Source organism: Hemicordylus capensis, chromosome 3, assembly GCF_027244095.1.
Source record: "Hemicordylus capensis ecotype Gifberg chromosome 3, rHemCap1.1.pri, whole genome shotgun sequence".
NCBI lineage: Eukaryota > Metazoa > Chordata > Lepidosauria > Squamata > Cordylidae > Hemicordylus > Hemicordylus capensis.
In genome coordinates this window covers 148,308,063-148,320,737 of record NC_069659.1, presented here as the reverse complement: position 1 = coordinate 148,320,737, position 12,675 = coordinate 148,308,063, and the positions used below count along the sequence as shown (strand labels likewise).

Genomic DNA, 12,675 nt, shown 5'->3' with positions numbered 1-12,675 from the left:
CCAGGGCCAATGTGGCGCTACTAAGATCACCTGTGCCCTGTTTGTGGAACCGGTAGGCTCCACTCTACCAGATGGATCTCTCTCCTGCTGCGCCAGTCCGCCTGCGTATTCAGATATCAGCTGATGTAATGTGCTATGAGCGAGGAAAGATGAGATTCCGCTCAATGTAGAAGGAGTGTCGTCTCTTTGTGTAGTGATTTTGACCTGGTGCTTCCCTGAAGATTTATGTGAGCCTTGGCAGTGATGTTGTCTGTATGGATAGGACATACCGTTGCGGTAAGAGAGGCTGGAAAGCTTGTAATGCTAGTCGAATTGCTTTGAGCTCCAGCCAGTTGATGTTGTGGCCTCTTTCCTGGGGTGATCATTTTTCCTGGGTGGAATGTTGGAGGTAGTGGGTCCCCCAGCCCGAGAGGCTGGTGTCGGGTATCACTATGATCCTGGGAGGGTCCAGGAATGTTTTGCCTTGAAAAAGATGAGTTGGGTGTGACCACCATTGTGATTGTAGAACGTGGCGAGATAGCTTGACTGTGGTCGGTTGGAACTGTGCAATGGCTGTCTGGTGTGGTAATAGAAATCACTGTAGCATTCAAAGGTGAAAATGGGTCCAAGGCACCAGGTCCAAGGAGGTCATCATCAAGCCTAGTAGCTTTGCAAGAGGAAGGATCGGTACCATTGAAGCAGTAAATATTTGCTGAATCATTGCGAGTGCGACTATCTTTTGCATACAATCCTACAGGAGATATAATTGATCTTGGACTGTATCTATCAGCATCCCTAGGTGGTGAATTTGTGTGGATGGTGTCAAGTGGCTCTTTGCCTTGTTCACTAGGAACCCATGGTCTGTCACAGTTTGGAGAGTGAGTCTTATAACTGATTCTGCAAACTCTCATGAACAGGAGATCGTCTAAGGATATGAAAACCTGGATTGTCTTCAAGCAGAAAGTAAGAACAGCCCTGGATTTTTATGAAAATCTGTGGGGTCGAGGAGAGCCCGAACGGAAGGACCTTGTATTGGAAGTGTTGCCCTGCATACCTGAAACTAAGGAGCTGATGACTCATAGGGTAGATCGGGGTCATGCAGGTTTGTCTCGGTCAGGTCCACTGATGCCAGGCAATCGGCATGTTGTAATGCTTCTGTGATGGTGGGCAGGGTCCCCATATGAAACTTCTGGCATTTAACCCATTTTTTCAGGAATTTTAAATCTAGGATGGCCCTGAGAGAGCCGTCCTTTTTGGGCACAGTAAACAAAACAGAGTATATGCCCTTGCCCCTTTGTTGTCTTGGAACCAGTTCTACGGAGGATATGGCCTTCAGATGGTGGATGGATTGGAGGAAGTTGTGGTGCTTGATAGGTGAATGTGACTGTGGTATTGGTAGGAAGTGGTCATTAGGAAAGGCAATTAACTCTATTTTGTATCCATGCAGGGTGGTGCTGAGCACCCAGTTGTCCAAGATTTTGGCTTCCCAGGTGTAGAAGAAGAGAGATAGGTGGCCTCCTATGCCCAGTGGTGAGAAGTCAGGATGCCTGCCTGGCCTTGGCCTGTTGGGTAAATGGCTGGCAAGGTTGATAGTTGGGCCTTGTGGTGTTATGCTGTCTGTTCCATAAGGAGCATTGTTGCCGTGTGTCCCTGTTCCTTGGTCCAAAGGTGGAATAAAAGGACTGAAATTGTTTGCATGGGAGACCTTCCTGGGGTGAGCAGATGGAAGTGCCTTCTTTTTATCTTCGGTTTCAGTGATGATCACCTCTTGGAGTGCCTCATCCCCGGATAGTTTGGATGCTGTGTATGGCACAGCAGCTAGACTGTTGCGAGAACTTGCATCCACCTGCCAATGTTTGAGACATAGTTAGCTTCTGGCCAACACCATGGAAACTATGGAGTGGGATGCGAATTGGATAAGTCCAATCTTGCATCAGCTATAAAGGCTTACACCTTTTGTATTTTGAGTAGTGTCTGATGGTGGGGACTGAAGTAGCTCATCCACTCAGAGTAATGATGCCCTTGCCATAATGGATGCTGCAGTGGAGGTGTGTATGGATGACGCCACCATCTGGCCCTTCTTCAGCTGAGATTCCAGCTTCTTTTCAGTGAGGTCTTTTAGAGACGAGTCTCCATCTCGAGGCAGAATTGCGCCAGACATCAATGCCACCACAGAAACATCTGTAGGAGGTACCTGAAACGTATCAGAGGCAGTGTGAACAAGACAATAAAATTTCTGCGTCCAAAAAGATCATTGCCGCAGGGCCTGGTACAGCCTCCTTGTGGCTGGGAGTGCAGGTGTAGTGCTGGTCTCCTGCTGCTGGGGTGTTGGGAGCTGGCAGCACTTCTTCTCAGGCTGTTTTTCTGGCAGCTGGGGACCTGATGGATCTTCAAGGGGATCAGGACCCCTCCCCACTTTGGATGGCCCCATTGAGGACCGCATGGTCATCAGCAAGTCCAGGGCATGGATTAGCACCTGATGGTGGAGACGCCTACCGGTTTGTTGAAATACTAAAGTCTTCTTTCCTGTGGGCACAAGAACATGCTGGATCTTTTTGGGCACAAGAACATGCTGGATCTTTTTGCAGGATCACTCCATCAACAGTGGTGAGGAGAGGAGGATTGGGGAAAGCCCCCTCCCCCCGGTGGCGTGTTGTGTGTACAGAATAAAGACAAAGGTACTGAGCAAAAAGCCAAGGGATGTAAATAATACAAAGAAGGGGAATAGAGTTCAAAATGCAGAAAAGAGAATAAGAACAAACAGTGAGAAGGCTTGGCTAAGAAGCAAGGAGACAGTCTCTGGAGCTGGATGCAGGACAAAGAACTGAGAGGGGTTTATCCTTCCTGGGCTTATAAAAGCTTCCTTAATTGAATCGATCCTGTCCTCTGGAGCATGTGGGAAGGATAATCCATATGGAATGCCCTCATCCAACTATAATTCTGATGTCATGGAAGCAAATTACATATGAAATTAAAAGGCCTTTCCTTCATTTTTACATAACCATGAATTTCATTGTTATTACCATAAAACCTAGAGACAAGTTCTTTGTGCAAGTAATTTACAAATGTTTGCGGCAATGTGCCACACTGTAAGTATTACTATTTTGTTGTTGTCATTGTGTTGTTAGTGAAGACCAAGATTCTTGAAATCTCTCAAACGTAATTGCTTTATTAACGTCAAACTAAGAAAAGGTTTTCACACCAACAAGGCTTTCTCCACCAAATCCTGTAACTCCCCTTTCTCTCTTAAGTCCCTCCCATCCCACCAAACTTAACCCTTAAACCTCCAACACAGTCATTGGGTTTACCTGCGTTCTTGACGAATATGATGCTGAACACTAAGAATAGATCTTTCTTTGGCAGGCTGCCCCTCAAGGGATCCACTCAACATGCGCTGACGAGTGCAGGCCCTAGGAGAACAAGTACTATTTGTTAGGTAATAAGAACATTTTATCGTGGTTAGGGAATTCAAATAGTTTTTAAATGCAGGGCTTAACTGAGCCCATTTTGGCTGCCGGCAGGGGATTGTCTCCGCAGGGGCCAGGTGAGTGGTGGAGGTGATCCCCCGCCGTAGGGGGTGATGGGCAGCATGCTGCTGCTCCAAGCAGCATACAGGTGTGGCGAGAGAGAAGGTAAGCACTGATTGTTTACTATTAAAGGTGTCTCTCACCGCCCCCCTTACTGGACGCTACTGCTTTAAAACACATTCCCTGTTATCTGATTTGCAAAGTCTTATTTCTAAGCAAATGCATAAAAACAGGCCAAATAATAATGTACCTTTGATGGGGGGAGAGGGAAATGCGTAATGCTTATTTTAGCAACTTGTGAAGAGTGAAGCCACCTGTAAGAATCTGGGGGTATTTTGGTCCACTATAAGCTTATAAAAAAGTGACAGTATGTAAAATATGAGCTACTGTTACAATCACAGAGCAAAATAAAATAGCCACTAAATCTTATAAGAATCATCTGGGGGTAAAAAACCATTTTGCTCATATCTTTTTATTTGTAAGCCATTTTGAGAACTCTGTTGCTAAAAAAGCATGTAAACGTTTATTATTATTATTATTATTTTATTTTATTATTAGGCAAACTAGTCACAAGAAGAAAAAACACACACACCAAAGTAGAGCTAGTAAACTGACTAATATCTTCAAACTCAGCAGCCACCACATGGTACACCAAAAAGCAGAAAGACAAAACAAAAACCAATCAATTTTGCTAGAGCTTTCCAATGCTTTTGTAACTAATTTCCTCAAGAAAGTGTACTGAGGGGGTGGGGAGAGTTTTTCTTACAAGTTTGTACTCTTACAGTTTTAGATTATGCTTGCTGGCATCTTGTTGTACTGCTTGGAAAATCATTTTTAAAAAGTTAAAAAAATCTCTCACTCAGGCACAAATAGGGGTGGGGAAGAAACACACACACTCATGTGGTGCATTGTGGGAGTTCCCGGGGGGTGGAGGGGAGGACAATGCGTCCTGATGGAGAAACATCGGACCATCTGGGCATACGGGATTACGCGCCCTGACCTTCTCAGCCCCAGCAGCCAGATCTCTGTTGGGAAGACAAGCTTCTGCTGTCTTCCCCACTGCCCACCAAGCCCTCTAAAATCAGTAAACAATATCAAGCCCAAAACCTTGTGACAGGCTCCTTGCCCTGATAGGGTGTGAGATAGTTTGGGGAAGGGTGGCAATTTGTTTACATTAAGGATGGAGACATAGAAAGAGCTGATGTGGCTGTTGTTTATTGAAGATATGACAACAAGCTTGAAGATATGACAACAGGCAAAAGTTATAAAAGGAAGGGATGCATGGTCTCACTTCATGAAAGAAGCACCATGTAATCCAAAATAATCGGACAGGAGAGAGAAACATGGGCAGAAAGAACAGAGCAATGTAGAGCTAGCATGGGAAGGGAAGCAACTCAGACTCCAGGGAGAAGGATGTCTGCCCTGATTGAGGAAGAACATCCTCTGCCTCTTGGGTTGAGATGTGAAGGCAGCCTGTGCTTTCTAGCCATTCCTGGGCTTTTCACCTAAGCTGCCTGCACAGCTTCCAGCCCTCCTGGTGTTTCTTCAAGGCCTCCTGAGACTACAAATGACGGACCAGTAAATTTCTTATCTACTAGAAGCCTTCAGTCCAGCCCCTTTCAGAACAAACATACCTTTCTCATCTTGTCTCCTCTCCTATCAATCTCTGTCTTCTCTGCTTCCCAGGAGGGCTGCTCTCAGCCCGTTAGCTGGCCTAGCAGCATTCTGCCTCAGCCTGCGCTCTGCATAGCCATCTTTCCTCACCCTCAATCCCTCTGCCTCTCATTCCCTTTGCCTTTGGCTCACATTTCTCTACATCAGTAATGAACTCTCTTCTTCCCCTTCTTTCTCTGTCTTGGCTTCTCAGCTCAGATACTATGCATGGTTTTCTGTTTTCTGTTTGAGCAACCTTGGGATATTTGGGAACAAACTGGAGATAACTGACATTGCTAGGCTTCATTTAGCTGCATTTAAGAGGGGAAAGCTGCTTGTATTCAGTAGACTGCCTGCAAAAGTGGGAGGGAATGTCTTTTGCTGTTAGAGTGGAACTGTGAGATTGTTTTGGGTTGTAGCTAAGCGACAGGGAGATAAGACACCTCTCACACAGAAATTGAATTCCTTAGCTGCTTGTATTTAGTGAGGCAAAACTGATTCCTAGCTAGTTGCTCTGCATTTATAGTGAGATAAATGATTTTACTGATATTGAAAAATGCTACACTACACTGAGAAAGGAAACATCTGATTGAGATTGCTTACATGCCTGCGTGCTTAATTGCTAGAATGTAACAATTGTTTTTGAAAAAAGCTTTTAAAAATTACCAGCTGTGTGTGTGTGAATCCTCCCCACCACCACCCCGCTCCAGGTTGCTTCCATGATCTCAGAAAACGAACTGGAAGAGCCTTGGTTTGGCTAAGATAAGAGGGGTGCAACAGCCTTATCTATATCAGAGGCCTGGCCAGGAAGTGGAGGGAGAGAGAAGCAGGAGAAAGAGCAGTAGGAGGCCCGGGCATGGGGGAAAAGCAGGAGAATGAGATCCTGGCAGGCAGTTGGTCTGGGCTTGCTTACTCAAGAGTAAGCCCCCTGGAGGTGAATGTGGCTGACACCTGAGTAAAGGGGGTGGGATCTGAAGCATGCCAGTGCAACCCTGGGCTTGCTTACTCAAGAGTGGAGATGAATGGGACTGAATCCCGACTCCCAAGTAAAGGCACGAGATTGCTGACTGACTTTACTGAGGAGGAAGCCCCATTGAGGTGAATGGGGCTGATTCCCGAGTAAAGGTGAGAAGATTGCAATCTCTCAGTATATGGCTGAGCCTGTTCACTCAAGAGTAAGCCTCTTGGAAGTGCATGGCTTGACTCCTGGTATTTGGCAGTGGGACAAGGCATCAGGGTGGAAGTGACAAAGGAGGGGAGGAGAAGATGATGGTAGTGTGGCGGCAGCAGGGGAAACCAGGATCCTGGAGGGCAGGGGATAGAGGAGCAGAGAGGAGGAGGAGCCCTCAGCTAAGGACCTGCTTATTTGCTGGATTAAGATGAAATTCAGTAATAGTTCTTGTATTTGCTTTCTTAATTCTTGTGTGTATTTACTCCCATTTCCTTGTCAGTCAGAGTGGGAAAGCCAATTTCCCCACTCTGGCCGCAGCAAGACCACACCCTCCTGCCTGAGAGTCCCTCTCCATCGGGCTTTCTGGGGTGGTGCCTCATTAGGCTAACCCCATTGTTTTGCAACAGTCTGTCCCTCCATTCTCTGCCATCTCCCTACCTTTAATCTTGCTGATTTGGGAGGGAAAAACAGGAGGGTGGGTGGGCGGGAGGGAATACTGGAATGATGTGTCCAGTTCACGACCCTGCATTTTAAGAAGGATGTTGATAAACTAGAACAAGTTCAGGGGATGGCAGCTAAGATTGTGAGGAGTCCAGAAACAAGGACAAGAAGAATGTTCACTTTGCAGAAAGGAGGAGAGCTGGTCTTGTGGTAGCAAGCATGAACTGTCCCTTTTGCTAAGTGGAGTTTGCCCTGGTTTGCATTTGAACACAAATTTCAAACCTGACCTCTGTAGAGGTCAGGTTATGGTTGCCGCTGGCTCTTCCAGTGGTGACCCATGACCGGACTTTTTCTGTGGCTGCCCTGGGGCTTGGAATATGCTCCTCACTGAAATAAGAGCTTCTTCTTCTGTTTGTTTTCAGGAAGACCCTCAAGACTCACCTGTTTTTGCAGGCTTTTAATTAGAATTAATTTTAATAATTTGTTTTAATAACTTTTATGCTGTTTTAATTGTGTTTTGTGGATTTTAATTTGTGACTTCTATATTGTTTCTAAATTTTGTACACCGCCTAGAGATGTATATATCAGGCAGTATAAAAATATGATTAATTAATTAATTAATAAGAAATATGACAAATAAATACATTTAAAAGGCAATTGACCACTGTGTCCAGTGACTTAATAATTAAATATGAAGTAAAAGGAAGGAAAAATCCAATTGTATAAATAAAACAGAATCAAATAGTAAAATACACTTCTTTCCTTCCACATTTATGCTCTGTGTGTGTGTGTGTTGGTGTTGTATCTATAGTGGCACATAATAATGCACATGTGCACACACTGCCTTGATACTGCCACCCAGAACAAAACTTATTCCACTCACTGATGAAAAAAATTAGAGGGAACACTGTCGGGGAAGAGGGGTTAAAAATAGTCTAAATTCTAGTGCAAAAGTCCCGAGATGGCAACCTTACTTGAGCAGCTGCCAAAACTGAATGATGGAGCACTGACAATGATGTTTTAACATTGAAGCACATTTGCTCGAGTTAGTAAGATATTTGTTTTTATCTACGCATTAAAAGAGGTCTTAAGTCTTGTCTGGAGTTGGGAAGTATGTTGTATATCATTGCCATTATATCATTTTATTCAAATGTGTAATTCCAACAATGCAATAAAATATCATCTAAAGAATGGTTTCAGACATAACATTGGTGTTTCTAAATAATTTGACTGGTCACACCAAATGAATACAGAATGTAAGCACATAATATACTGCTCACTTCAAGCACAGTAAAAACATCAGAAGAGCATTGTCTACAGAAGTGATTATTGTGGTTTGTATCTCTTATCTCTCAAATTGCCAAAAAATATTACAGAACAAATGATTAAGTTCCTGCAAACATCATAGTTTTCAGCAGTTATTGGAACTTACAAAGTACTTCAATTAATCAATCAATCAATCAATCAATGATTACATATGGTATGGAACTTAATATTATGTAAGGTATATAATATTAAAAATATTAGAAATAATAAAAATAATTGTACACAAGAAGCATGAGGGCATAAAAGCCCGAAAAAAGCATAGAAGTCATAAAAGAGATGGGAGGAGGCATAAGAATGGGTGTAAAAATATTTTAAAAACATGAAAAAAAACATAAATACATAAAAGTCTAAGTAATAAAACTGGATAATGACTATAAGACTATAAGGAGCAGTAAGAAAAAGGAGGAGTAAGTCTTTATATTGCGTCAGTTTTGGGTGAGCAAGTGTAGAGCCCATCCTGAGTCACCGAGGGTCCGATTACGGCTGAGATGACTCACTGCCTACTATCCACTGATGAATACTGGTTGCTGCCGCACAGAACCTGGCAATGCTATATGTGATAGCAGGCTTAAAGTCAGAAAGCAGCAAGGAGCTGTAGAATTGGCTCAAATGTCCCTGACACTTGCATAGCAATGGAACGATGAGGGAGGCGTGAATGCGTCCATTGAACAAACACGGCAGGAGAACATACTTGGTGGTTTCTGATCTGCCCTGAGCCAAGGGGCATGGTCACTCAGCAAATGGAGTGCTTCTATAATGGCCTTCAAGCACTGCTGAAGGGAAGGCATGGCAATGAGCCAGAGTGAATGCCCTCCTGAGCTTTGGAACCTCCAATTGAGTGAGGAGAGGCAGAATATCTAAGCCCATCACTGATATGAAAATTCGGGATCCTGCTGAGACCGGTTTGGCATTCAATGTCTATAATGCGCTGCTTGATGGTGGCTTTTGCCTAGTCATAACTCATACTAAGCAAAGTCAAGGGGGAAAGACCCAGGGTAGCTATTTTTGTTTCAACTGACCGAATCTAACTTGATTGGAAATCATCATGTAGGGAAAAGGAGCATCACTGGGGGAAAGGATAGTCTGAGCCAGTAGTAGAGGATGGCTGACCACACCCTAGCCTCCAGGTTGATCAGGCCTGTCTCCAGGCACAAGGTGCACTGGAGACACATCTTGGTACTTGGAGTGCTGCCTGCAGGAATTTAGATTGTACAAGTTCCAGAGTCACAAGGTTGGGGAAGGGGCCCAGTTAGGCACCATAGAGGAGCGGAGCTTGCAGCTGGGCTACAGACAGTTTGAGCCACGGGTACATAATGGCTTCCTCTCATCTGCAGGAATTTGATAATGGCAGAGGAGCTCATCTGAGCATTTAGAGCCAGATGTTCCCCATAAGCTTTCCTAGAGCTGCCAGAATGAAAAACTATCCCCAAGTATTTGAAGCGTGAAACCTGCTCGATGGTATGTCCATCAATCCACCAAGAGTGGATTTTGGGCCTCCTGGCAAAGGCCATGATTTTAGTTTTGTGATAGTTGAGTTCCATGAAGTCCTCCTTGCTTGTAGTACATCAGGGCCCTCAGTGCTCCTCTAAGGTCCTTGAGAGGATAGCTGCATCATCCGCATATAACAGGATGGCAATGTGCCTCCCAGTGAGCTTTGGAGGGTGGAAATCTGGGTTGCTGAGCTGGCCCACTATGGAGTTAATGTTAAATTTGAATAGGAGCAAGGCCAGTATGCATTCTTGCTTGACGTCCTTCTGAATTGTGACAGCTCTTGTGAGGTGGCCCTGGGGCCTATACCTCATCTTAAGTAATGTGTCTACATGCAGAGTGTGAATAAGACATAGCAGGCACTAGTCAATGGAGGACTTAAATCTTGACCATGATCCAGCATACTCAGGTATGCATACGTTTGATCAGGAGAAGGGTAGGGAGGAAGGGTCACCAAATTCTTCATGGAAAGCAGTGGAAGGCTTGGGCAGCAGGGCTGCGACTTAGTCTGTACATTAGTATATTGCTGTATACTAGGCTTGGCTGAAGCAGTAGGCTGTAGCAGTATGTCTCCAAATATCAGTAACAGGGAATCAATGGCAAGAGAGGGGATATGAAGTTATCTCCTGTAGTGGGCTTGTCATATCTGATTGGTCACTGTGAAGAACAGTATACTGGACTAGATGGGCCTTTGCTTGATCCAGCAAGGTTCTTCTTATGTTCTTATGTGATGGTGGAAGGGGCAGTTTGAATGAGTACCATGGGAGACCTTGGCATCTTGCCTTTTGTATATGGAAGACTGAGGATCGCAAATGTGTGAGATCAGAACCCTTCAAGATAATACCTTAAGTAGATCACAATAACTGTTTTGAAGATCAGTGTATGTAACTTAGACATAAAATTACAATAGTAACTTTATTTTTAAGGCATATAGAACTTCCAATATCATCCCACTGAATCAAACTGAGTACTTTACTTAATCTTTTAGATCAGCAGGAATGATGCAAAATTCCTGCAACAAGCACTTAATAAATGATCTGTTGCAGTGAGATCTAAGCCAAATTCTATACAAGGTTTGTGGTTGATAATTCACACAGCCCAAACAGAAGTATCTAAGAGCTGATATTGTCTACCAGGTCTGCAAATCTGTGACCTACAAACCTGGATCTAAGCCACTACCTGCCAGAAGCCTGACAACCCCTATTTTTGCATTTACAAGTGGGTAGCCAAACCAGGCGGCTTACTGAGCCTCTGTTGGGTAGACATAAATGAGTGGTGGACTATGTTCAGCTGGTAGATCACAAGTTGTAAATCACAAAGATACTACAATTACATTTTAGATGTGAAACAAGTGAGACATGCAACAAACTGTCTGCCCCTAAAGAATGCTTTGGTTCAGGAGCACTGAAATGCTGTTCAGGCCTCATGATGAACCCCCCCACCCCCGCCCACTCACTTGAAATTTTCCCATAATGTGCTATATAACAATAGAGGGTCAGGTTTGTGACTGCTTGACAAACATGACAATTTCATTGCTATATAGTGGTTCTGGACAAAAAAAACCCAACCCTGCATAGTACATAAAGGGGAGTTTAGAAACAAAATAAAATTTTGCAGCATGCATCCCCTTAAGCTCCCCCACCCCAAGCTATTTACTATGAACTGTTGGAGGCTTGAGCAGGCTAATTCGCTCTCTTCCTCTGGCATATAACATTTATATTCCCCCTTTCTTCCATCATGGAAAAAGCAACTGCATGTGGTTCCTGGGTGGTCAGCAATGTAGATTTCTATACTCCTTAACATGCCTGGACACTGATGCACATATTTGTGCCTCAGTCAGAGGCCTTGTGGTCCTTCCAAGTCCTTCTCAACCCCCCGCTCCCGCTTCCCTCTAATATTTTGGTGAGGGTTCATAATAGGAGTGGTGATGATGGGAAGGCCTCTAGGCCTCAATGCACTTGGATTGTGTAGCACTGTGGAACAGGTATGTTTCCCAACTGGATTAATTCTGCATGTCCAGTGAATGTCTGTGAAATTAATTAGATGAAATTGGACTGGGAGTAAGGGAGGGTGTCTATGCATCACAAGTAGCCTGTTTAAGTGCATCATGATATGCTGGCATAAATATCAAGCTTTTAGTTTTTATACAGGGAGAGCTGGGGAGAGAGAGAGAGAGAGAGAGAGAGAGAGAGAATGAATCAATGAGGTATTTTGGTCTGTGCAAAATTATTCATTATTCAGCAGCAGAAACCCACTTGTAAATCAAATGAAAGGAAGTATCAAATCAGTTGTTACCTCAGAATTTTATTGATTGCGGTCTCCTTTTCCAGAAGATTTCTTGCCCTAATGCTGAAAACAGATTTGCGCAGCTGTGAAATGAAAGGAAAAGCAGCTTTACCTGTTGTATGTCATGGACCAGAATATTGACTTTCTAACCAACATACTTTATGATGCCAAAGTGGCTAAATTACATAAGAATAGTAGATATGCCAGGGAACTTCCCTAAGTTCAGGTCTGGGAAAGAACCTTAGGAGTTTGAAAAAGCTGAGTTCAAAAGAAAAGCAGCTCTTTTAACATTCTTTTATGATCAGTGAAATGTACCAATGTCCTTTCCTAACAGTTACTGTCATCTATCAGCAAATGGATGTGAATAAAGAAGAAAAATTAAATTACTTTATTTTTAAAAGTTCTTTCATTTTTTCAGTTTTTTTATGTATCACAATGGGGTTTCAAAGATACAGAGATCACGCAACAAGCTAAAAATTATTCTTAAACATTAAGAAAAAGAAACATGTACTACTCCACAACTTGTTTAAGTAGTTCTGAAAAAACTTCAGTGCCTAACAAGATCAATGCTTGTCCCTCTTGACAGTACCCCTTTAGGTCACAGTCAGGCATTTTGAACCCTCAAAATACTTAAAGGTCCCTTGGTCGCTTAACATACACACTGCAGTTACAGTGAGTTCCCAAAGGTATCTGGAAGGGCATATTTCTGTCTCCAAAGACTCTCAATCAAATCCATTTGCAAGTTCAGTTTGCACTGGATGGAGTCAAATACCATGTGGAACCATGGTTTATTTTGCCTCTGTG

At 43.7% G+C, this 12,675-nt stretch overlaps 1 protein-coding gene across 10 annotated transcripts in view; it reads right to left on the bottom strand.

Annotated features, from left to right (window-relative positions):
- The window catches only part of NALCN (sodium leak channel, non-selective), a 378,362-nt gene that overhangs the window by 57,535 nt on the left and 308,152 nt on the right, over positions 1-12,675 (bottom strand). For all 10 annotated transcript variants that reach the window (XM_053305984.1, XM_053305985.1, XM_053305986.1 and 7 more), the window contains 2 exons: positions 11,881-11,954; positions 3,288-3,389 (listed from right to left, as the gene is read on the bottom strand). In XM_053305984.1, coding sequence (XP_053161959.1) covers positions 3,288-3,389; positions 11,881-11,954 — 176 coding nt within the window. The remainder of the gene's footprint in view (positions 1-3,287; positions 3,390-11,880; positions 11,955-12,675) is intronic.